This window comes from Crocuta crocuta, unplaced genomic scaffold (genome assembly GCF_008692635.1).
Source record: "Crocuta crocuta isolate KB4526 unplaced genomic scaffold, BGI_CrCroc_1.0 scaffold367, whole genome shotgun sequence".
Classification (NCBI taxonomy): Eukaryota; Metazoa; Chordata; class Mammalia; order Carnivora; family Hyaenidae; genus Crocuta; species Crocuta crocuta.
In genome coordinates, this window is record NW_027527936.1 from 255,453 (window position 1) to 281,652 (window position 26,200).

Sequence of the window (26,200 nt, forward strand, 5' to 3'; positions counted from 1 at the left end):
TCAAAGTGCTTTCCATTTGGCCTTGGCCATCCCAGCCTCCTGGTTTCTCCCTGCTCTCTCGCTGTGCCTCCGTTTCTGACACAAGCTCTCTTCCACAGTTGTCTGTGTTCCACAAGCTCCGTTCTAGACCTTTCTCTTCTCGCTACCCACCCAGTGACCTCATCTTCCACAGCTTCAAATACCATCAGTGCTGATGACTAAGATCTCTATCTCCAGCCCAGAATTGTCACTGGGCTCAACCTGAATATCCAGTTTCCATGAGGCTTCTCCGCACACACTTTAATCTCAACGAGTCCCAAAGTGAACTCATCCTCTGCCCGAGGCCCAGTCTGCCCTTCCTCCAGTGCTCTCCGTCTTGGCCAAAGGAACCACCATCAATCAACTGCTTGGATGAGAAACCTGAGCCTCATTCCTGACCCTTTCCCCTCCTTCACCACCAACATTTAACCAATCGTCAAATCCCATAAATTCTACCTGCTGCACTTTACCATCTGCCTGCCTCTTGGCTGCCTCCAGCCAATTCATTCTCCGAATGGCCCCAGAGTCACTTCTCCAGTAAACACATCTGATGTTGTTATCTCGGGGTTAAGGGTGTGCAGGGCCATCTACGACCTGGTTCCTGCAGAGCTCTCTGGCCTTTCCCCCCTAACTCTCCCCTACCTGGTTCACTCCCATGATCTTTTCCAGTGTTTTCTTAGGTGCCATGTCCTCAGACAGACTTCGTAGGCCTCCGAACTGGGTCAGGTACAATCGCGTGTGTTTCCTGAACATTGCTCTAACAGCATTTATCACCTCCATGGAAATGGCACAGAAGACTCGAACTCTCTGAAGACAGGAAGTGTCTACATGGATACATCACTGATACATGTCTAGCACCTAGAATGGTGAACCGCAAGCAATCATTAAGTCTGTCGAATAAATGAACAGAAGTTCCTAATTCTAAAGCTCTTATTTATTTATTAGATTAGGCTCCCAATGGCCCCGACTTGCCTTCCTGTTAGTTCAGTTCATCCGCCCAAAGAAAGCACTGTGCACGTATCGTGAAGACAAATGTAACTACCTTGTTGAAGTGCTCCTTCAAAACAGCCAGAAGCAGCCTGATGCGAGAAAGGGCACGATCCCCAAGCTGGGAGACCGGGGTCCCAGTCAGCTCTGCTACTGTTGGTGCCCTTGTGGGGGACCCGCTGAACCTCCCTGGGCCTTGATTTCCCCACCTGCGAAATAAAATGGCTACTCTAGATCAGTGACTTTCAAAGTGTGTTCCGTAAAGGAAGAGACTTGAATCAGAGGGTCCAGAGGTCCCTGTGACCCGGCAAGACCCCAAGCCACTCTGCTTCGATCTGTCTTACGTATTAGGAGTCTGGGTAAGGATTTACTTGGGCAGGGCGGGGGTTTGGGGAGGATCCTCGGCCAAAGCAAGTTTGGAAACAATTAGAAGCAGGTGATCGCTGAATTCCGTGCACCCTTTACATGCTGACATTTAAAACAACTGAAAGCCAGGAGTGTCATTATTAAGAAGGTAGTTTCTAACAGCATATGAAGATTCCGTCAAAGTCTGGGGAGGGCCGGTGGGCCCTCCCATCGGGTCAGGATGGTTTTCATGCAATCTCCCTCATTATGCACTTCGAGTAGGACACAGAGGCACCTCTGAATCCACCAGTAACAGCTATACAGAGGTCTTTATCCCTCAATCCCCACATATGAACCGGGAAGCTCAGGCAGGAGGCATAGGCTAAATGATGTTCTTTAAATCTCACTTCAGAGGGTCCATCACCGCATGTCTGGTGACTCAGAGGCTGGCCCAGCCTCACACCTGAGAATGCACTGCCCCGGGGCCTTGCAGAGATAGGGCCTTCCGTTTGGGTGGGAAGTACTCCGCGGTCAGCATGTGCCACTAAGGGCTAGACTATATTCAGGGTGTCCCCTCACATGCCACTTGCTGGCTCTGTGTCGCAGCTGGACAATCCCACCCCCACCCCCTTCTTAAAAGCTGTTTTTCCCGCAGTCCCGTTGTTTCTAGTCACATAGTTTTTTGGTTTTTTAAGATTTTATTTTATTTTTTTAAGTTTATTTCTTTATTTTGAGAGAGAGAAAGGGAGAGGGAGGGAGAGAGAGAGAGAGAGAATCCAGGCAGGCTCTGCACTGTCAGCACAGAGCCCAAAGCAGGGCTCGAACCTACGAAACTGTGAGATCATGACCTGAGCCGAAACCGAGTCAGGCAGGTAACTGAGCCACCCAGGCGCCCCGAGATTTTAAGTGACCTGTACACCCAACATGGGTCTCAAAATTACAACCCTGAGATCAAGAGTCACATGCTCTACCGACTGAAACAACCAGGCGCCACATCAGTCATATCATTCTACAGTGAGTTTCCATGTTCTTAGGTGACCGGCTCTCCCGCTTAAATCTGGGAGAAACAACAGAATTCAGTTCTGCTAGGAGCCCTCTCTTGGGATTTTTAAAAAAATGTTTATTTATTTTTAAAAGAGAGAGAGAGACAGAGTGAGAGTGGGGGAGGGGCAGAGAGAGAGAGGGAGACACAGAATCCGAAGCAGCTCCAGGCTCTGAGCTGTCAGCACCAAGCCCGACGTGGGGCTTGAACCTATGAACTGTGAGATCCTGACCTGAGCCAAAGTTGGACGCTTAACCGACTGAGCCACCCAGGGGCCCTCAAAATAAATAAATTAAGCAAACAAACAAAATAGATTCTCTTTCTGCCCCTCTGCCCCACTGGCGCACTCTGACTCTCTCTCTCAAAAAAAAAAAATTATTAAAAAAAGAAAGACTCTGCTTTCAGTTCTTCTGGCTATCCCTCCTGAAGTGGAATTGCTGGATCACAAGGCCATTCTAGTTTTAATTTCTTGAGGAAGCGCCATACTGTTTCCCACAGCAGCTGTACCATTTTACAGTCCCACCAGCCAGACACAATGGTTTCAACACTTCCACATCCTCATCAATACCTGTTACTTCCTGGGTTTTGGGGGGTTTTTTTGTTTGTTTTTTTAATTTTTTTCATGAATGTTTTTATTTATTTCTGAGAGAGAGAGAGAGACAGCGTGAGCAGGAGAGGATCAGAGAGAGAGGGAGATACAGAATCTGAAACAGGTTCCAGGCTCTGAGCTGGCAAGAGAGAGAGAGAGAGAGTGCGCACGCACGAACGAGCTGGGGAGGGTCAGAGAAAGAGGGAGACACAGAATCTGAAGCAGGCTCCAGACTCTGAGCTTGCTGTCAGCACAGAGCCCGACGCGGGGCTCGAACCCACAAACCGTGAGATCATGATCTGAGCTGAAGTTGGATGCTTAACCGACTGAGCCACCGAGGCGCCCCTCCTGGGTTTTGATAGGAGCCATCCCAACGGGTGGAGGAGGTCCTGGCACTTCTGAACTTAGAGAAAGAGTCAGCACATTCTCTGATGTAAAAGCTCAAAGCTTAGGTGCCCCTGGCAGCCTGGTCTCCCGCCATGTGGAGAAAGCCCATGTGCAGTGAAAGAGGAGTCTCTCCAGCATCAGATCAGGTGGCACTGGAAACGCCTACGGCTTTTCCATCTTGAATCTGATGAGAGGCCTAAGTAACCTTATCATAAAGTCACCTTTTTGCTTCAGAGTTTAGCTGATTCCATTTGTGACCATGAGTCTTAACTAAAATAAGCATCATAGTAGAAGTGTTAATTCTTCAGCAATGTTTTTTGCTTTTTCTTCTTGATTCCTTCTTATAAGTAGTTGGGATATAAATAATTTATATGTTTAAAAAGCCCTAGGACAAGAAACTATGAAATAAAAAATAAATAAATAAATAAAAAGCCCTAGGAGTGCGTGGGTGGCTGAGTCAGTGGAGCATGTGACTCTTGATCTCAGGGTTGTGAATTCAAGCCTCATATTAGGTGTAGAGATTATTTTTTTGAAATAATGAAATCTTTTATTTTTTAATTTATTTTACTGTTTATTTTTGAGAGAGAGAGTGAGAGTACAAACAGGGGAGGGGCAGAGAGAGGGAGACACTGAATCCAAAGCAGGCTCCAGGCTCTGAGCTGTCAGCACAGAGCCTGACACGGGGCTCGAACTCATGAACTGTGAGATCATGACCTGAGCTGGAGTCAGAGGCTTAACCGACTGAACCACCCAGGCGCCCCAATAATAAAACCTTAAAATAATAAGTAGCCCTAAAGGAATGCCTTTAGAGAAGTAGTGCAATGGGCAGAGCATGGGTTTGGATTCAGCCCAAACTGGCTTCAAATCCTAGTTCAACAAATGTTTAGTGAGTGCATGCCAGCAGCAGGCCCCCTTGTAAGTGCCAGGGATAAGGCACTTAAGAACAGACAAAACCCCTGCCTTCACACAGCTTTCTTTCTTGTAGTCAGCAGGTATCTGTGTGTCCATTCTGTGCCATCCACCAGGGAGCACTATGAATATATACGCTTGCTTATAAAATGGGGATAATAAATTACCTTGTACATTTTTAATGTTTATTTATGTATTTTATTAAAATTTGCTTAATGTTTATTTATTTATTGAGAGAGAGAGGGCACATGCAGGGGAGGGGGGCACAGGGAGAAGGAGACAGAGAACCCCAAGCAGGCTCCGTGCGTGCTGTCAGCACAGTGCCTGATGCGGGACTCAATCCCATGAATCGTGAGATCATGACCTGAGCCAAAATCAAGAGCTGGGCGCTCAGATGACTGAGCCACCCAGGCGCCCCGCTTGTCCATTTGTTTTAAGGAATCATGGTAAGGTACGCACGTGCTTAACACACAAGGCCTGACACATAGCAGGAACGCAATGAAAAGCAGCCACGTTGATGATTAGACAGTCATGGCTTGCCGGAACTAGCCTCAGTGTCTCCTGGGAGCCCAACCTATGTCCTACATTTGTCTCAAAATAGGACTGACATCTTGACAGAATTTACTCTCCAGTGGGAGCCAGAGATAGTTACAGGTGAGATGTGCTGTAGCAGAGAAAGGCGGTAGAAGAATATGGTGAGTATAGAGGCCTCGGTGGCCTCCGGTGAAGCGTCCCACTCTTGATTTAGGCTCAGGTCATGATCTCACGGTTCATGGGTTCCAGCCCAGCATGTTAGCGTGGAGCCTGCTTGGGATTCTCTCTCTCCCTTCTTACCCTGCCCCTTCCCCACTCATCCTCTCTCTCAAAAATAAATAAACTTAAGAAATAAAAAGAAAGAAAGAATATGGTGGGTAAGAATATAGACTTTGGAGCCACCCACCTAGTTTCAAACCCCAGCTTGCCCTCAGGAAAAGCACTTGATTCTTTCTAGTTTCCTCAATTGCAAAATAGGGCTCATAACGGCACTGACCATGTTCCCTCACAGAGCTGTTGCGAGGGCTGAATGAGTTATATGCAAAGTTCTTAAAGCCTGTCTGGCACATGCTGCTATCTAAGTGCGTCCTGATGTTACATATAACTGCTAGGGAGGGGCGCCTGGCCGGCTCAGTTGGTGGTGCAGGAGACTCTTGATCTTGGGGTCATGAGTTTGAGGCCCACATTGGCCAGAGATTACTAAACAACAACAAAACCTTGCTATGAGAACACATAGTTGGGAGAAACTAAACCTCCTTGGAAGTGCCAACGAAGCTTTGTCTGAGAAGAGGATATCAGCTTTGGGCCTTCACGGATGTATAGGAGCTCATTTTCCCAAGGTCACAGAGACAATATATTAGACAGGAAAGTGTTCAGCTGCAATTCAAAAGCAGCAGAAAGGGCATTTCAGATGAACACAGTTTAAGGAAATGAGGTAAACCATGAAGAAATCATATGCATTAAAAAACAGTAGGGGCACCTGGCTGAATCAGTTCGTACAGTGTTTGACTCTTGATCTCGAGGTCATAAGTTCAAGCCCCACACTGGCTGTAGAGTTTACTTAAGCAATTTTTTTAAACAACAACAACAACAACAACAACAACAAAAAACCCAAGCAAACAATAACAATCACTAATTGCTGTTTGGGTGGCAGATAATGCCTGAGGCACTGTTTTTGGCCATTAACAATGAGGACCACGGAACTCATCAGTTTCAAGTCAGAGCTTGACCCTGACAACTTCTGAGAACCAAACTATACCGTAAACCAACACTTGAATAGTATTAACAATTTTTCCACAATGAAGCAAATAAATCCAATTCATAATTACCATTTACTGGGCACTGTGTTGCCCAGTAAATGGCAAGAACTATGCTGTTTTCAAAAGGATCTCATTTAATCCCCACGATGTCTCCTGGAATGGAGCTAATAACTCCATTTTATTTATTTTTTTAATTTTTATTTATTTCTAGGAGAGAGAGAGATAGACAGTGTGAACAGGGGTGGGTCAGAGAGAGAGGGAGACACAGACTCTGAAACAGGCTCCAGGCTCTGAGCTGGCAGTCAGCACAGAGCCCGACGCGGGGCTCGAACCCACGAACCGCGAGATCATGATCTAAGCGAAAGTCTGACGCTTAACTGACTAAGCCATCCAGGCGCCCCAATAACTCCATTTTATAAGGAAACCCAGGCTGCTTGAGCCATTTTCCAAAGGTCACAGAGGCAATATATTAGATAGGAAAGTGTTCAGCTGCAAGTACAAGTAGCAGTTTCTTTTTTTCCACATAAAAAGAAGTCTAGAGGTACTGACAGCCCTTAGTTCACTTATTTCACAACGCCACCAACATACATATCATTCCTCCCCGCCATCTTGAGTGTTGGCCATTGGCCCATGCGGCTCATTCAGTCTCTTTCCTTACATTTTCTTTTAACCTGTCTTTAAAAATCTCACCAGCCGAGATTTTTGTCAAGCTTTACTTTTTTCGAAATAGTTCAGCCGTCAGCTCATACAGCTCATTGATCTCACAGATGGGGAAATAGAGAGATTTGCCCCCAGCAAAGACACCAGAGCTAATTAGTTACACCAGCCTGGAGTCTGGTGCTCTTTCCACGGTAACAAGTTTGTATTTAGTGGAGACTGCAAGTTGCCACCAAAATCTGCTCTCCAGTTTCTTCTTGGCATGCAGCCTGACCGCATTTTTCAGCCTCCTTTGCAGGTAGCGTGGACAGCCTATGACTAAGCTCTTGCCAACGAAAAGTGTGAGGTCTGCGTGCCGCTGCAGGGTCTAGGCTTTGGGGTTTCGGGTGTCTCCTCTATGCTCTTTTTTCCCCTCCTCACTCCCTGGAACCAGCGATGACCCAGTTTCAATCACGCAGGTAATGACAATGTCCCCCCAGAGGATGGAAAAGCAACATGATATAAGGAACCCGCGTCCTTGAATGACTGCTGGGAGCACAGCTGACCCACTGACCTGGATGGCGTGCTTCAGAAATGTTATGTGAGAGTTGTTTATGTGAAAAAGAAACAAACTTCTTTGTTCTTTAAACCACTGCACTGTCAAGTCTCTTTATTACAGCAGCTTAGCCTTTTATCCTAACTAATACAACCATGCAGCTTCCTTTGTACGTTTTCACAATAGTTTCACAAGTGACCAGTTGGCCATCTTTTTAGAAAAGGGCCCTAACTGCCCAAGCAGGTGATAATCAAATGATGAAATTCCTTCCTGTGGCTACTATTTCCAGGTTTCTTCATCCTGGTTAAAGGCTATTTAAGGATTAAATCGGATCATTTATGTAGACAACCACTTAGCTTTTATCCTTTCATGTGATTAATTCAATCGGTATTTGACTTTTTAGATGTTGGGAATATAGACAGGTTACTTATTATATTCATAAAAAGTTTGCTTTCTAGTGTTTTGTTGTTGTTTTTTAATGTTTTACTGTGTTTTAAGCAGAAAAATCCTTTTTATTTAAAAAAATTTTTAAATGTTTATTTCTGAGAGAGACAGCGTGAGCAGGGGAGGGTCAGAGAGGGAGACACAGAATCTGAAGACAGGCTCCAGGCTCTGAGCTAGCTGTCAGCACAGAGCCCGATGCGGGGCTCGAACCCATGAACCGTGAGATCATGACCTGAGCCGAAGCCGGACACTTAACCGACTGAGCCACCCAGGCACCCAAGAAAAATCCTCTTTGTAGGAAATGAGGCTAAGAATACAAATAGTTACTGAGGGTTACAAAGGATCAAACAATGTACCTATAGATGAACTGTTTTCCTGCTTAGTCCTGAAAATCAAGCAAGATATTTTAAAAAAAAATTTTAATGTTTATTTTTGAGGACAGAAAGACAGAGTGCGAGCAGGGGAGGGGCAGAGAGAGAGGGAGACACAGAAGCCGAAGCAGGCTCCAGGCTCAGAGCTGTCAGCTCACAGCTGGATGCAGGGCTCGAACTCACAAACTGCAAGATCATGACCTGAATCAAGTCAGACGCTTAAGCGACTGAGCCACCCAGGCACCCCCATCAAGCAAAATACTTTAAAGACTAAGAATCCAGCTCTCTTTTCAGAGTATCTCCTACCACTTAAAATCAGCATTGCCTGAACTATAAGAAGTGTAAAGCCTCAAGACTTTTACTTTATATGTCAATTTTATCTCAATAAAACTAGGAAAAAAAATTTGCCGACAGAGGTATATGGACCTAATAGCTTGCTGAGTGTTGGAATTAATTAGCAAAGCCACTTAGATAGCACTGTGTGGACTGGGGACTCTGAGCACCTGGACTAAAGGGCTCCGCTGTCGGCGGATCAGCTGAGGCCAGATGGTACAAAATGGCACTCCCCATCCTCCCTGCAGGCTGAACAAATAGCCCAGGGCGAGTTTCCACAGTCCTTTCCAGCTCTCAGATGGATCTGGAATGTGACTTAGTAGTAGTGAGAGAGGAGAGGGAGGCTGAAGTCTGTCCTGGCTTTGCCACAACCCGCTGTGACAATGGAACATGTTTGGGGCCTCAGTGTCCCCATCTGCACAAGAAGGTGGCTAAGGACCCTTTCATCTCTACACTTAGGACAATCACTAGGAAGAACCATTCTCCTTCCCTACACTTAACAGCAAAGTCATTCAGAAGGCAGCAGGCAGACAAGGGGAAATCTACCTGGGTGCAGTGCTTCAGACCAGGGCACCCGGTCTAAGCTCTCCACTGATGGGGAAGGAATTCCATCTGGCTGGATTGATAGTTTCTAATAGGGGCAGTAAGCACACCGTCAGTGCCTTAAACGTGGCTTAAATGTTGTCGTAGGTACTTCATCAGTATTAGGCACTTGGATGTTTTCTTTCAAGAAATTCCTGATTTCCAATTGCCATAGAGATTGCAATGTGTTCCTCCAGGTACTTCAGATGGAAGGATTAAAGGCTTTGTGAGGTAGGATGATTAAAACTAGTTTTTCCTGCTTCTGCATTAAAACTTTTTTTAAAGCTTTAAAATATATTTAGCGACTTGAGTGAAGAGCATTTCAGAGACTAAGGCTCCTCCTAAAAACAGCTAGCTTAACAGGGCTGTGAAGTCGGCAGTCCTCGCCTGGATTCCAGCTCTGGGGGCTGCTAGCTGTACTCCTGTGCTGAGCCGATTCCAGTGAGAAATAGCATCCTCCACTCCCCTCACCACCCCCTTCCTCTCCCCCCCGGGCTGTGTGAGAAGAGAATGCATATAGTTTGGTCCTGCTTGACCCACAGTCAAGTATTCATCGCCTCCTTCCAGTGGAGACATGTGACTTCCTGCCTTGTTAGCTCCTTAAGTAGCTAATAATAAACCGATTGGGAAAAGTATACTATTGTTTATTTAATGTAAAGAAGAACATGGGGTGGGGCACCTTGGTGGCTCAGTCGGTCGAGCAGACAACTTCAGATCAGGTCATTATCTCATGGCTCCTGAGTTCGAGCCCCGCATCCGGCTCTGTGCTGACCGTCTGGAACCTCTTCAGATTCTGTGTCTCCCTCTCTGCCCCTCCCCTGCTCGCGCTCTCAATCAAAAACACTTAACATTAAAAACAAAACAAAACAAAACAAAACCTATGCGGTGGATACAAAGATAATTTCTTGGACTATAAAAAACTATTGAAATTCAAAGCCGTTAAAAATGGGTAAAGCTCGGGGCGCCTGGGCGGTTCAGTCGGCTAAGTGTCCGACTTAGGCTCAGGTCATGATCTCGTGGTTCGTGGGTTCGAGCCCCGCGTCGGGCTCTGTGCTGACAGCTCAGAGCCTGGAGACTGCTTCAGATTCTGTGTCTCCCTTTCTCTGACCTTCCCCTGCTCATTCTCTCTCTCGCAGAAATTAAAAAAAAAAAAAAAAAAAAAGGAGGGAGAAGAGAAGCCGCTGAAGTCACGGGGACAAGCCCAGCTTTCCGAGTCACGTGGTACCGTTTCCGCAGGCGTGGGCAGACTCCCGCCCTCCCGTCATGCTGTGTCTCCCACGTGCCCCAGCACATGCCTTTCCCCAACACATGCACCCACTCCCACACAGCATGACCAGGGTGGCCAGAGGCTCTTGGGTTACTTCCTCTTATAGCAAGTGTCCTTTCTTTGCAACAGCTCTCTAATTCTGTAAGTATTTAATCAGCGTGGACCTGGATCACCTCTGTACCTTGGAGTCTAGCAAAGCACCATGCCTAGTAAGTTCTAGGGTATCTGCTGGCTCAAGGAACGGGCTGGCCATACCTGAAGAATTCCTCAGAGGCAGGGGCGTCTAGGTGGCTCAGTCTGTTTGGTATCCGACTTCAGCTCAGGTCATAGTTTTACTGCTCCTGAGTTTGAGCCTCGCCGTTGGGCTCTGTGCTGACAGCTCAGAGCCTGGAAGCTGCTTCGGATNCCTGCTGGGGTTGACTGGGGAACTCTAGGGTCGGTGGTTAAGGCCCAAAACAAGAGACCTGATAGCAGTGGCAGGAGAAATCAACGGAGATATTGCCAACAGGTAAGGTGACAGATGAAGACAGTATGTGCTAAATCCTATCTTTTTGGGTAAGGGGGGAAGAAAAGAATGTATATTTGTGTTTATTCTTTTTTTCATTAAAAAAACTTGAGAGAGATAAAAGAAACAAATATTAATTATGTATTGGGGGAGAAGGGGATAGATGTGGGACCAAGATTTCTCAATGAATGTCTTTTTATATCATTTTAATTTTTGGGCAACATAAGCAAATTTAGTGAAAAAGTAAAACTTTAAAAAAATGTTAGAAGGGGAAAAAAGCAGGTGAGGCTATGGAGTTCAGCAGTGTTTCAAACGGTCAATCAAGTTCAGAAGTTTTTACCTTCTCTTCGTAGGCATGGCTAACTAAGAATTGCTTTCACTTTTTTTAAGTTTATTTATTTATTTTGAGAGAGAAAGGAGGGGAGGGAGAGCGGGACAGAGAGAGGGAAAGAGAGAATCCCAAGCAGGTTCCACACTGTCAGTGCAGAGCCGGACAATGGACTCAAAACTCACAAACTGTGAGATCATGACCTGAGCAGAGATTACGAGTTGTACACTTAACCGACTGAGCCACAAAGGTGCCCCAAGAACTGCTTTTTAAGGTCCAGCAGAAATGCTCCTTCTTACACAATCCCTTCCCCTCCTAAGTGCAATTCCACACACCTCTTTTGGCTGTTAGATATTCTCTGCCCTAGACTGGCTGTTTGTACAGTATGAACAAAGCTTCCTGAAAGCAAGATCGACACCTCATTCTATTTCTGTATTCCCTCTAGCCTTACACATAGTAGATTCTGAACAAATAAAATATTACTTGAGTGGAGTTATTGCTTAATAGATATGCCTTGGGGCACCTGGATGGCAACTCAGTCGGTTGAGTGTCTGACTTCAGCTCAGGTCATGGTCTCGTCGTTCATGGGTTCGAGCCCTGCGTTGGGCTCTGTGCTGAACGCTTGCTCAGAGCCTGGAGCCTGCTTCAGATTCTGTGTCTCCTTCTCTCTGACCCTCCCTGCTCATGTTCTGTCTCTCTTTCTCAAAAATAAATAATGTAAAAAAATTTAAAAATAGGGGCGCCTGGGTGACTCAGCTGGTTAAGGGTCCGACTTCAGCTCAGGTCATGATCTCACAGTTCGTGGGTTCGAGCGCCGCGTCGGGCTCTGTGCTGACAGCTAGCTCAGAGCCTGGAGGCTGTTTCAGATTCTGTGTCACACTGTCTCTCTCTCTCAGAAATAGGTAAAACATTTAAAAAAAATTTTTTTAATTAAAAAATAAACAGATATGCCTTGTTTGGGGTGATGAAAAAGTTCTGCAAAGAGAGGTGACTGTTGTATAGCATAGTGAACAAAATCAATGTTGCTGAACTATAAACATAAAAATGCTTCATTTTATGCTAAATACATACATACACTCAACATTGCTGGAAATCACAAATCTTCAATAAAAGACCCTCTCCAGAGGTCTTCCAGGAATATAGTAAGTGCTCAATAAATATTTGCTAAATAATGAATAGACAGCATGATCATATGAAGAATGTTGAGACAGAAAAAGCGGTCATGTGGGTAACAGAGCCCACTGTGTATACACTAGATGTGGAATTTACATTTTTTTAAGCACTAAAGAGACTCTTGGGAACTTTTTCTTTATTTAACTTTAAAAAAAATATATAGACTCCTAACTCAATAGAAAGACAGCAGTGATAGTAATTATTAGACAGGAGGAGCACAACAAACGTTGAAGTCTTTGGTTTTCAAGCACCACGTCACGACCACCTCCTTTCTCTCCTTGTCTGTGGAATTCCAAGAACTGGCTGAGGTCACTCAATCATCTCACTGGGGCTGGTCCGTTCCTGCCATTCACTCAAATCCAGAACTCCTGATCTGTGGCTCACAAGACTTCAGTCATCTATAAAAGTATCTGGAAAGAAGATATTTTTAGCCAGAGTCAGGGACATAAAAACTTCTTTTTAAAGGGATATAGGGGAACTCAGTACTCATTACCAGAAAGATCCTCAAGTATAAAAAAGTGCAATCTGTACCTCTTTTAAAAATAGAACCTTTAAGGTTAAAAGGGGGGAAAATCCCTTCCCAAATCATCATTACCAGACACATCAGCCAAACAAGGAGCTAACAAGACCTGCTGTTTCCATGACAGAGGATGTGAGACTTTAAAACCACATCACAGAAGGAAAAAAATGGTGGGGGCTTTCTACATAGCACTCTTCAGCCCAGACGGGGACAGAGACCTAACCCTCCCTCCTGAACTGGGTCTCCACCTGTGCAAAGGCTCTGGGACATGTCTTTTAAACACTGGATTTCACCTCTTTCGTATTCTGCTCCGGGGATCCTTTCTCCTTAAGCTCTTTGTCACAGTCTGGAGAAACACTCTGATTTTCTATGGTAGCAACAGCACCTGAGTCCAATCTTCTTCTTTTCTTCAGCTGGTGCAAGTGGGATTTGGATTTTATATGTGCTGAGACAAAAGAAAAACAATAGCAGCAAAAAAAATTTTTTAACATCTATTTATTTTTGAAAGACAGAGAGACCAAGCACGAGTGGGGGAGGGGCAGAGAGAGAGGGAGACACAGAATCCGAAGCAGCTCCAGGCTCCGAGCTGTCAGCACAGAGCCCGACGCAGGGCTCCAACTTGTGAACCACGAGATCATGATCCAAGTCAAAGTCGGACACTTAACCAACTGAGCCACCCAGGTGCCCCTCTCATTAGAACTTTCTAGAATCAATCCTAGAAGCATAAAAATTAACTATACAATCCCTTTCTTTAATAATAACAGGATCAACACATTTGCGGTATAGCTGTTTAGCATTTTTAAGGGAAGAATGAGTTACATGGCCAGCAAGCTACCTGGCATCAAGCAGACCCCGCTGGGTGCTTTATTTACATCACTAATCCTCACAGCAGTTGTGCAGGACGGTATTATTCAGCTCGCTTGATACAAACTAAAGTTCACCGAGGTCTTATGTTTTGTCCAAGGACACACAGCAGGTATTTTCTTCAGCTCATCTATAGTTCAAAAAGAGACCCAATTTGGGGCGCCTGGGTGGCTTAGTCGGTTGGGCGTCCGACTTTCGCTTAGGTCATGATCTCGCGGTTCGTGGGTTCGAGCCCCGCATCGGGCTCTGTGCTGACTGCCAGCTCAGAGCCTGGAGCCTGTTTCGGTCTGTGACTCCCTCTCTCTCTGACCCTCCCTTGCTCACGCTGTCTCTCTCTCTCTCTCTCCTAGAAATAAAAAATATTAAAAAAAAAAAAAAAAAAAGAGACCCAATTTTCCAGAGGCAAGGCTCTAGACTCACTTTTCCAGCATGGGGCTTCCTGTTACAGATAAATTACCTTTCCACTCACTCAGCTAAAAGTGACAAATCCAAATCCTTGTCCTCAGTGCAGGGCAGATTCTCTGCCCCACATCAGCCCCACAGCACCCAGAGCTGTCCTTTCCACTCCCCTGCTCACACAGGTTGGCCCTCCTGGTCTGACATCCCCATGCCTGGGCCAGATAAGCCATTCGAATGACTAACTCGCAAGCCTCGCATTCTCCAAGCACACAATGCTCCCGAGAGATAACGGGAAGCATTCTTCCCTGAGGAGCCCTTGTGAGAGCTCACAGAAGCCGTAAAGCTGGGAGGCCACTGCTGCCTGATACCAATTCCTGACCTCTCACCCCAAAGACTGTTCCCACCCTCTGACTAACTCATCCCAGCTTCTTTTTATTTATTCTTTTTCAAGAAAATCTTATTTGGAAGCATCTAAAGAGATACATGACTAGATTAAACGCTCTTTGATATATATTAAAAACATCATTTTAAGTAAGGTTTTGAAGCAAAAAAAGAAAAAGTAAGGAAGAGGTTAGAAGTCAAAGAAAAGTTTACTTGGGGGAAAAAGTCAGCTTTATTCTCCAGCTAGAGCCTAAGGCAAAAAAAAAAGAAAAAGAATAAAGGGCTTCTGGCCTGGCTCTCCACGGCAGCAGGAGATGGGAGCACTGACTTGACAGATGGCGCTATAGAAGGGCTCACACAAGCTAAGCTCACAAAGGCTCACAAATGTTGCTTCTTTAAGGCTATCCCTGAAGGACATTCGACAAATCGAACCACTAAGTTTCCTTTAGAGAAAACAATCAGATGCTCTCTTTCTCTTCCCCTTTCATCATTATAAACCAACGACAATTGAGGCTTCTTCTGCTGCTTGGGCAAATCACAGCCATCCCCAGTCTCTGACAATGGCGTTCATTTTGCCAATGCTACCAGTTAATAGAACTAATCATTCTATTGGTTGGAATGGGGAGAAAACGTCATTTCTATGAGAATCCCATGCAAGGCAGTACTCGGAACAGAAGGATTCCAGCCACTGGGTACACCACAAGCCCTACTGTGCTCCAGAGGAGTGAGCCTTAAATGAGTTTCCAACTGCAGTGTGAGCTCAAGGCTTAGAGGTCCTGGCCCTTTGTGGGCTCTGACTGAGGACTAGAGGAATCGGACAGGGGGATTGTGGGTATGACTGCGGCGGAGGCGGACCCAGGCTCTCAGAAGGAAAGAGAGCCTTAGGGCAGGGCCACGGCTGGTTGGTGTGAGTACCTTGAAAGAAGACAGCACCCCTGGATCACTGATCACTATCTTTATCCGTGTGGGACAGTCAGCTGCCACCACTCAACACTGTCTCGCAGTCCCAAGCATCACCACGACTTCTATACAATACCCTAACAGTCATCAAAGAGACGCCACTTGCCAAGAGTGTACTGAGGAGGAGCCACGGCACGCCGCCCCCCCCCAACCGGCCTCCCCAGATGGCTCTGGTCTGGGTCTCCTGGGTGAGTTGGCCAGTTCCCTTACGCTCCTACCTCACCCACACTGAGGTCTAAACATGAAGGACCCAGAAACTCCTAGAAGGTAGCATCAGGAAAGTCAAAGGAGCTCTGGAAAGTTAACTGCAGACCTCTCAGTATAAAATATCTACTCTAGCTGAAGTTGGAGGGCACACAACCTTCCTTGAAAATTCAGAACACACACATAACTCTCCAATATAGGAAAGTCTCCATGAAATTTGAGTACTTAGGCTCGTAAAGGAATCTGGCCATCCCTTTATTCATAAGCAGAGCGCAGCATTCAGCCTACCAAAGACCTTAAACTGCATGAAGTCACTATGAACCACCCTTAACAGATTTCTCCACGCCCGTCCCCAGACTCTACCTGCCCATTCACGGTCCCCAATGATGATCCGATCACAGAGGTCACACATGTGATAACTCCTCTTGTTCTCCGTTTCACTGCATGGCATCTTTACTGGAGCAGCCACAGGCTTGTGGCCCTGAAAGAACAGGGGTGGGGGAAAGAGGGAGATGGGAAGGAAGCAGTTCAATCAGAGAGATTTGGATGTTATTCTCTGATATTAAGGGGAGTGGGATTTTCCCAAGATTCCTTTTCCTCATTCCAGACAGCAGGTGGACGACGGACAGATTTTAGCAACAACCTTTCTAAATGTGAAAGCAGAAACACAGCCTCCAGGGATCTAAAAGCAGCCAGCCCTTCTGCTCTCTTCCACGAAGAGAAAGCTTGGTTCCCTGACATACCAACAAAGGTGCCAGCTGAGGAGAGCCCTCCGAAAGCCAGACAAAAGGCAGTACTGTGATTAATAATCACCTGGATGAAACTCTGCACGATTTCAAGAGCACGTTCAAGAACAGATTCCTCCCACTTCGAGACATCAGATACTTCTAAGCCATATACTGGGGGGACATTGGGACCAGGTCCTAATGATGACAAAGAGAAGATGTGAGAGGTCAGCCTCCAACACCCAATCAATTCTGCTCCCAGGACTCCAGGAATCCTCAAGGGAAATATATGGGGACAAAGAAATAAACATTCTGACCATGCCATACATTCTAACCAGAAATATGAACAAACAACTACATGCAATTCGAAAATGACCTAGAAGGTTCACTGATCTGTATAGCCAACAAGTCTAGCTGTATAATCCAGACTTCCAGAGACAGGGTCTTCCAGATCAGTGAGAAAAACAGAGTGAAGTAATAGCTCTAGTGGTATAAAGATAGCACATCACAGGAGTAAATAAACTAACAGCTTCAAGTAAATGCCTGTTCTAAGTTCCCTATCATCTTACAGTGATGTTGCTCTGTGGCAAGCAGGTTCAAAGCTCTCTAGGAGCACACTAGGTTCAGGTTTGTATATATTCCCTCAGCAGTCTGGCATTCATGAAACTCATTGACCCCATACTGATAATCAGGGACTGGGAACAGAAGAGTTATCAGCCAATGAGCCACTAAATCTGACAACTAGAAAGCCTTGAAATCGAACTAGTTGAGCCCCTTTCTTGTAGGAAACAGATCTACAGGCGTATTCAAGAAACACCCTTAGGTAAACACTTCGGAGAAGAGACTGGAGACAGCCTAGGGTACAGAGACAGGCATTTCATCCATTGGAGCCACCAGGTTTAGTTTCTGCTGGTAGCCTCCCCTGTCTCTGGACACACTAACTTGCCTTCCACAGCTAGGTTAAGTCAGTTGCCTAAAGGCAAAGAGCATCTCCCCATGGACAAAAACATCAAAGTCCTTAGGATGCCAACGGCTGGCAGGTGCTGGCCTTTGGATTGTGCTAACCACAAATAAGATTCTTCATAAAATGGCCTGGGCCGCACCTGCCGCCACGCGGAAAGGTGAGACCAGGAGGGTGCAGGCAGCATCCACAGCACACCTGGCCTTGGCTAAGCTCTGCACCTGTTTCCAGGCCACTCTATATTTTCCCTTCCCCTCTGAGTCCTTTGTTGGGCTTCTGTGCCCTGTCTAAGCACCTTTCAACAAGTTCTCGGCTCCCAGCTGCTATTTCTGGCTTGGGTCCAAGGCCAAGTTGGGGCGGGGAAGTCCCTCTGGCCTCCTGCCAGAACCCTATCCCAGCCGACCAGTCCCGGCCAATCACACACAGCTCCTGGTTTACAAGGCAGCTGTGCCTTTCACTCTAGCACCAGGGCTGTGCCGGCACACACATGGATGAGGCATGGGCAGATGGTGCTCTGGGCCGTCGATCCCTCTGGACTCAGAGATGGGGGAGTTACTGTGGCTTTACCAAAGAAGGAAGTTTCAAATCATTATAAAAAACATCTTTTGTTACAGACTAATTGTTAGCCCTGGGGAGAAGGAAGCTGCACTGGAAATCTGTAGTAGTGAATTTCAGTTGATTCAATTCAATTTCAATTTCAGCTGAAGCAAAGAATTCTCCTACCTAAAAGGACATGCAGAGAAAGCAGGGTAAGGAGAAGGCAGTGTGCAGAGCCGGACGGTGCCACGGCTATGCTAGAGAGGTCTGGCAGAGGGCAAGATCCGGAGAAAGAACTGTAGTAATGGGCGGGCAACAACATGGACCCAGGTGCTTATGTTCACAGACGCTGAGTAGCAGAGTGGGGGCCTCAGAGGTCATCTATGACTGAAAGCAGAAGTCTAAAGGCAAAAGGTAAATGGGATGATTCAGAAGCATATTTAAAAAGTGCCCGTAAGATAAAGTTGGTGTTTCACTCGGATTGAATCTCTTTTAAATTAGTCTCCGTTTAGCTCATAACCACACCATTTCATACCTGAGGCCCAATACCAATGCTGTCTAGCTAAAGTTATAGCTACAGGAGGGGTGCCTGGGTGGCTCAGTCAGTTAAGCGTCCGACTTCAGCTCAGGTCATGATCTCACGGTTCGTGGGTTCGAGCCCTGTGTCAGGCTCTGTGCTGACAGCTCAGAGCCTGGAGCCTGTTTCAGATTCTGTGTCTCCCTCTCTCTCTGACCCTCCTGTGTTCACACTGTCTCTCTCTCTCTCTCTCAGAAATAAAATAAAACATTAAAAAAAAAGTTATAGCTACAGGAAACAAAAAGAGTGCTATGAAGTACGGGGGGGGCGTCAAACCTGCATTCAGAACTCTACTGCTTATTCAGCTGGCAGGTTTTTGGCAAGATATTTAACTTCTCAAAGCCTCCATTTCCTTATCTGTAAAAATAAAAGAATAGCAGCTATCCCGCAGGCTCAGTAATATATGTATAGCACCAAATTCAGTGTCAAGGACACAGAATAGGGTCAAATAAACAAGAATTTCCTTCCCTGCTCCTTAAAAGTGCTGCTCAACTGAAGCTCAGGCTGCAGCATTCTAAAGCAGCCCGTACCTGAGTATGAAGGCGATGCAGGGAGAGCTAGTGACAATCTGGCTCTTTATACTGCTCATCTGGCCCAAGAACTGTTTTTCTTTTTTTTGTTTGTTTGTTTAAAGTTTATTTATTTCTTATTTCTTATTTATTTCTTTATCTCTACATCCAACACAGGGCCCAAACTCATGACCCCGAGATCAAGAGTCTCATGCTCTTCTGAGACAGCCAGGCACCCCAGAACCATTTTAATTACGAGAGTTGCCCTATAGAAAGTTGACTGCACTTCAAGTACTAAATTTGAAGCTAAAATCAACCCTGAGCAACCCTGTAATGTTTTCTGAGACATTACCAAAAAGTATCCCTACACAGTCATTTATGCAGTAGGCCCTCCCCCAGATCAGTTCCCCAAGTCTTAGAACAGGTCCAGAAACTAAAGTTCCTTTTCTGGGTGAGGTGAGGACACCTATCAGAAACAGACCTAGGGGATAAGGAAAAACATGAGACTTACTGCTCAAAAAGCGGTTTTTAACCCATCGGTTTTGCTTCCGGGCATATCTCTTGGTCACTTGTTTCAAAGACTCAATACCTGAAAGACAAGGTAGATCTAAGAACCTCTTAAGTTCTCACCCAGACGAAAGGCAAGCCCTCCCGGCCCAGAAGAAGACAAAATTAACCACAGCAGCACACTGGAATACACCTGGTAGACAAAAATGTCAATTCTGAGCTGAAGGCCATTTGGGACTCTTCTGGCCTCAGCTCTTTCTCAGACCATACCAGCGGGATACCGTGGCACCCAGGGATGTCCAAAGCTAGATTAAATGGAGGAATTCACACCTTTCTTTAGGAGCTGGTTACTGGTCTCTGGTGTGCATTTTCCCTCAGTGACCAGGTACTCATGGAATTCCTTGAAGCCAATGGATTGGAAGATACCATGTTGATAGTCCTGGCTGGGAACAGGAGAGCATCAGCAGATGAGCCACTGCATCTGATAGCTAGCAGGGGCCTTGGAGAAGATCTAACCATTTCATCTCATAGATGAGAAACTGAGATTCTGCTTCTCTAAACACCTTCCTCCACCCCCACCCCTGCCCACACCAACTCCCTAGTTAATTCCCTTGAAAACTCCCTAAAATGTCTGACAGATTAGAAAGTGCAACTGTTAACAAGTACACCGAACCTCCTTCCAACAAACCTTGTCAATGCCAAGGACAAAGGCTAATAAAAAACAAGCAGATCCCAAACCAGTATTACATTTATGATCTTTTGCCCATGAGCAAGGGATGGAAAGTAGGTCAAAGTAATAGCCAAATCCTCACCTATTTTCTGCAACTTTCTTCTGATTATAGCGCCTGTGAAAATCTCTTAGTTCATCCAAGAGCCCAGCAGCGAGCATGTCATCCACCCTCTTATCCAAGCGTTCATCTAGAACTTCAATCAAATTAGCCCATCAACCAGCAAGCCCATTGTAGGTGCCCACTATACATTTACAAGATGAATGGACAGGCTGCCACGAAGAAGAACATTTGTTCAAGTGGAAGAAAGGGTTCAGACTCCGAAGGTTATAGAATAGTTCATATTATTTTTGTCATACTTAAGACTCTCCACTTCAATAAAAACATCCAGAATGAAGCACATGGCTTATTATATAAAGAGAAAGCATACAATTATAGCTGTTAGGAAAAGACAAAATATTTTATTATGGAATGTGTATTCATTCATTGTTTACGTTGGAGGCAGACTTGAGACCCCCTGGTTTACTCTTCTTACTTTTTTCCATTATATTTGTTACTCTAACTTTGTGTTATTTCACATTTATAAACTTTCAGATGATACCCTGGATAGGAATAAAAACTTTAATCCAAACCTATTCTAGGTACATTGTGAACTCCTGAGCCAGACAAAGGGGCAAAGGGCAAGGGGTCATATTCATTCAGATGTGAAGGTCAAATAGTTTCATTATGAATCAGATTCCATTATTTTATGCTAAACTGCAGTACACGTTTTTATTTACAAAAGAATCCATTAAAAATTATCCTTTTCTATAAACTTGCACCTGAGATTAATTTAACAACGAATTTTCACCATTTCTATCATGTGCTACGTTATCTACCATTACTACTTCTCTGCCTGCAGTAACAGTAACCTTTTTTCCTATCTTCCTAAAAAGTTTATATTTGTTAAGGACTTATCACGTGTTAGGCACATTCTGGGCACTTTGTATGTATTATTACTATTATTTTATTATCATTATTTCTACTTTGCAGAAGAAAAAATTGAGGCCCAGGAAGATAAACCAACTTGCTTTAAAATTCACACAGCCAGAAGATGGGGAGCAGAATGTGCATCCAGTCTGGCTCAGAGACTGTGCTCTTCATCACTACACTCTACTGTTCACATATGGACCTAGCTCAAAGGTTACCTTTAAAAATGGGTCCCTGGTTGCCCCCAATAGAGTGCTCATCACCCCTTCTCTGTGGCTTCACGGCACTTATCACAAGGTAGTATCTATCTCGTTTGCACCCCACTGGACTGGGAGCTCCTAAAAACAGGCACCATCTCATATTCATCTCTGAAATCCAAGTACTCTGCAGTGTACTTGACACTTCACTGAATGCTTACTGAATGTTAGCTGGATGAAGTTAGTGCTATCACAGGGCATTATCATACTTTAGCAAAAGAAAACAAAACAAAAGAAACCCCATATCAGGCTAGCTAACTGACTATCACACCCATTTGTCAGGTGGGCTGCTTCTAGAATAATCAGTGATGCAGCCTCCATCTGGCCAATCCAGGGAGTCAGACCTCCTTCTACAGAGACTTCCTTCTCTTTCCCTGCAGGCCTTCCCTGGATGGCAGTCTGTGCTCATGCCACCACCTCATCCCATCCAGCCTCACTATCTTATCCCAGTGACAGAGCTACCCTTCTTCCCATTCCAGACAGACACCCAGGGGACGGGAACAAAGTGCCTCATTAAGTCAATGAATAATGGTAATTAAATTAATAGCTAACATTGTTTAGTGCTTATTATGAGCCACTCATGGTTCTAAGCATTTTATATATACAGTAATATAATAAGGTCTATCTCAGATGGACTCTAAGTCATCAAAGGGCTTTTACCTGTCTGGTCAGCATGAAGCCAGAGGATGCAAAGGTTAGGGAACTTCAGAGGGCCTCCAAGGGGACCACCACCTTCCTCTGCATGTTGACGATGAAGAAATTCACTATGAGAGATTCCTGTTTCTTCAAACACTTGCAAGCTCCTAAGTCATTTAAAAGGGGGGGAGGGGCACACCCATAAAAACCATTAGCAAATCCTGATTCTCAAGTGAAACAAGGGAAGAGGCAATTACAGAACATTTTTACTGCATCAGCTCCCAAAGCCATCAAGGTCTGGGGTTACTCCAATCCTACAGCTACTCAGAAAACAATCCTGGGGCACCTGGGTGGCTCAGTTGGTTAAGCGTGCGACTTTGGCTCAGGTCATGATCTTGTGATTGATGAGTCTGAGCCCCACATCAGGCTCTTTGCTGACAGCTCAGAGCCTGGAACCTGCTTCGGATTCTGTCTCCCTCTTTCTGCCCCTCCCCAGCTCAGTCTCTCTCTCTCTCTCGCTCTCAAAAAATAAACATTAAAAATATATTTTAAAAAAAGGAAATAATACTAAAGAAAATAGGATAAAGTAAGAACAATACTATTCTTCTAAACATACTAAATTAACTTTTCTGAAATCATTTAGGTTCAAAAACAACAGGCTTCTTCTACACAAATAGAATGGGACTCACTCACCCTCAGGTAAGCAGTAAAAGAGCTTATTTGGGAGACTGTTACAAGCCAACAAGTCCAGTCTCGCTGGGATGCCTTTCCCACACTACAAAAGTATGTTGTATATCCAGCTCATCAACGTTCTCTTTAAATATGTCTCAAGTTAATGAAGAACACTTCTGACTACTTTAGTACTCTACTAGCCCAAAGATCACTGAAGAAAGAACTCACACACTTATTCTCAAGCTACCATCTACCCCGTCCATATCTATTATGTTAGGCAGCACTAGGTAATTTAACTCTCAAATCTATACCACTCTGGATGATTGCAACTTATCAGTTTGAAAGTGATCCTTCCCTTCCTGACCCAATTCTACTTCCTGAAATCCTAACACAAGGGTAGAGACCCCTTGTCTCTCTGTACACTGGTCATTCAAAGAGGACCTATGAGGGAAAATATGTAGTAATAGGTAATCTCACTTATCTGGAGGTTAGATTTAGTCTCAAACTAAGAGAGAAATGAAAAAGTCTCTATGTCCTCTCTAAAGAAGAGACTCTAGAGCTCTTGCTTAGAACCTATTGACTCTTACGAAGACACAATTCTCAACTCATTACTAGTTTAGAAGTAGCCAAAATGAGGGGCGCCTGGGTGGTTCAGTCGGTTGGGCAACCGACTTCAGCTCAGGTCATGATCTCATGGTCTGTGGGTTCGAGCCCTGCACTGGGCTGGGCTCTGTGCTGACAGCTAGCTCAGAGCCTGGAGTCTGCTTCAGATTCTGTGTCTCCCTCTCTCTCTTCCCCCACCCCCCGTGTTCTATCAAAAAGAAATAAAACATTAAAAATTTAAAAATAAAAGAAGTAGCAAAATGAGGAGATGTGATAAGAAAGAACTGATTAATAAAAGGAGAGGATAATAAAGATCAAGCTCTAGGATTATGTCATAAAATAATATAAAAATGAATGCTCATCATAATGTTTCCATATTCCAAAACCTTTTGAAAGAGTTCAATTAAAATGCTTTAAAATAAAATGTTTGGATACTGAAAGTATAAACTTCATTTATCTAGAATGTGCATTATCAAGGGGGCGAAAAACCTTAGGTATTACAATGATGTGTGACGCTCCAAGGTAACCATACCCGAAGAAATATTATTCTCAGTATTAAATTTCATGGAGGGCAGGGAGGCACAATTAGAAAAAAATTTCTTAAAAAGTTCTGGATGTGTTGGGGGTGGTGGGAAATAATGAAAAAAGGATGAAGAAACACTGATCTAGGGGTGCCCAGGTGGCTCAGCCAGTTAAGCATCTGACTCTTGATTTTGGCTCAGCTCATGATCTCAGTTTGTGGGATCGAGCCCCATGTTGGGCTCTACGCTGTCCGTGCAAAGCCTGCTTGGGATTCTCGCTCTTTCTCTCCCTCTCTGCCTCTCCCCTGCGTGCATGCTCTCTCAAATTAAATAAAAAAACATTAACAAAAAATAAACCCTATCAATACCAGATGTTGCTATAATATTTAGTCTGTATAACCAACCATCCATATAGTAGGTCCCTCATTATATCCTCTACTCTGTCAGATTATCACTCCCAACACTGCAAAAGAAAAAAAAAAACAAAAACCTAACACACGAGGCTGCAATTTCAAAACAACCTAAGAAAACATGACCTTGTGAGTTTATTCACCACTTCTCTCTTCCCTTCAAGAAAATCTCCATATGTAAAGGTGAGCTGATCCATGAGATAGTTTATAAAATCCACCTCCCACTGGGGAAGCTGCTGGGGCAGAACTCGGCATTGCGCAATCAATTATGAAACTCAAATCACAATGTACACCAATTGCATGCCAGAAAAAATTTATATGAAAACTGCTATACAAGCCAAGATCAAATAGAAAACGAAGCACAACTACTTAGGCCCTAGGGAAAACTCTACTGTACTATACATCTTAAATTAACAACAAAGTTGGATGCAATTATTTATTGAGGGAGGGGGACTGAAGCAGTGACTGGGGGCCTCTCGAACTGTGAGCTAGAACACACCAATCCCCCCTAACTCCTATTACCAACCTCTCTCGTTACCAGGCACACAGAATGATTTACTCAACTTCAGAGGGACTCAAAGTCGGCGGGCCCAGGCTTTCTTACCTGGCCACTTTGCGCTTGTCATGTGGGTGCAGCTTGGCAGCCATTTCTGGGTCCACCTGGCTTAGGCGTTTGTGGAGTGCATGGCCATCTTCCTTTTCAAGCTCTACTTTCCGGTCAGTCACTTTCTCAGTGTCCATCTCCTGGGGCTATTAAAAGAAGGTCTACAAGTAAATTTAATTCAACAGTTCAACAAGCGTTGAGACAGTGTATGTGTCAGGCACTTTGCTAGGAGCTAAGAATACAGAAGAGAGAGAAATCAGAAGGTCTTGGCATATAGTAAGACAAAGACCATATAACAGAATACACTGTGGTGTGTTGTGAGGCCACAGCAAACAAAGGAGGACTTACTGCCTAGGGAAGTATGCGGGTACCTGCTTCCTTGTCAGATGTACAAACAGGAACCAGGGCTAACATATCTGTATGAACATATCCATGAGTCTAGTCTTCTCAGCAAATGATCAGACTGGAGCAGAACTGCCTGCACATAACAGTTTGCAAAGTCCCACCCTATGCAATAGCATCTCCATAAGAAAGGTTAGTGTTCGACCTCTCTCTGACGTACAGATTGTTACAGCCAAGAAATGCTGAATCAGACTGATGAACTGTTAACTTACACAGAGATGCTAATTAATCCACAGAGAAGCATTTTTTCCCACACACAGCCCTTACCCTCAGGCCACCCTGGAGGAGCACACTTCACATATGGAGGTTGCACTTGCTTCAGAATATTAAGTAAGAAAATTACAGTGGCTGAGTAGAAGAAATAGGCAAAAGTCAACCTTCCTCCTACTAAAATTAGCTGCCAAGAAAGAGGAACCCATCTCCTCAGTGACTTACAAGTGAACTAAACATACCTTAGTATTGACAAGAACTTTCCAGAGCAGAGACTCAATGTAGTAATTGGTTCCTCCCACGACAATAGGAATTTTGTCTCGGGCAAATATATCTTCAATGTGAACGTTAAGAAAAGTATCACAATATTTAATATCAAGAAGAGCATCCTGACTCGCCTGAGAAGGAGGGTATTAGGAAGAAACCACACTCATTTATTTGTCTGGAGAACAGAAGGGAAAGGATGGAAACCAAGATGAATTGATATCAGTCTTCACTGTTTCCCAGGAGTTCTCAAAAACACTCCCTATTAGTTCTGGAGGTCTTGTGTCAACCAGAGACAAATGCATGATGGTAATTCCTTCCAGTTCTAGACATTTCTAGGCCTTGCTGCTAAAATTCAAAGCTTGCTTGGTATTCCAAATCAGTTTAATGAGCACAAGCCCAAGGGCTCTCAGAGAACCAAGTGTCAGCTGCTCAGGAAGCCACCAAGGTGACGCCCGTCGTGTGACTTTGCCTTCTAAGGCAAAAATACAAGCTGGTTTCTCTAAGCCATGGTT

The 26,200-nt window shown here is 44.8% G+C and overlaps 1 protein-coding gene across 3 annotated transcripts in view; it reads right to left on the bottom strand.

Annotated features, from left to right (window-relative positions):
- Positions 1–12,118: 12,118 nt before the first annotated feature.
- Positions 12,119–26,200, bottom strand: part of TRIT1 (tRNA isopentenyltransferase 1) — a 45,605-nt gene continuing 31,523 nt past the window's right edge. Inside the window, exons 3-12 of one of the 3 annotated variants that reach the window (XM_077751955.1) lie at positions 25,664–25,760; positions 24,810–24,955; positions 22,024–22,166; positions 20,222–20,333; positions 19,740–19,852; positions 19,414–19,491; positions 16,407–16,516; positions 15,957–16,074; positions 13,079–13,230; positions 12,119–12,675 (exon numbers count right to left, since the gene is read on the bottom strand). In XM_077751955.1, the coding sequence (XP_077608081.1) occupies positions 12,664–12,675; positions 13,079–13,230; positions 15,957–16,074; positions 16,407–16,516; positions 19,414–19,491; positions 19,740–19,852; positions 20,222–20,333; positions 22,024–22,166; positions 24,810–24,955; positions 25,664–25,760 (1,081 nt within the window). In that variant the 3' untranslated portion in view covers positions 12,119–12,663. Of the gene's footprint in view, positions 12,676–13,060; positions 13,231–15,956; positions 16,075–16,406; positions 16,517–19,413; positions 19,492–19,739; positions 19,853–20,221; positions 20,334–22,023; positions 22,167–24,809; positions 24,956–25,663; positions 25,761–26,200 lie in introns of those variants that run through there. The other 2 variants (XM_077751954.1, XM_077751956.1) reach the window with 2 other exon arrangements.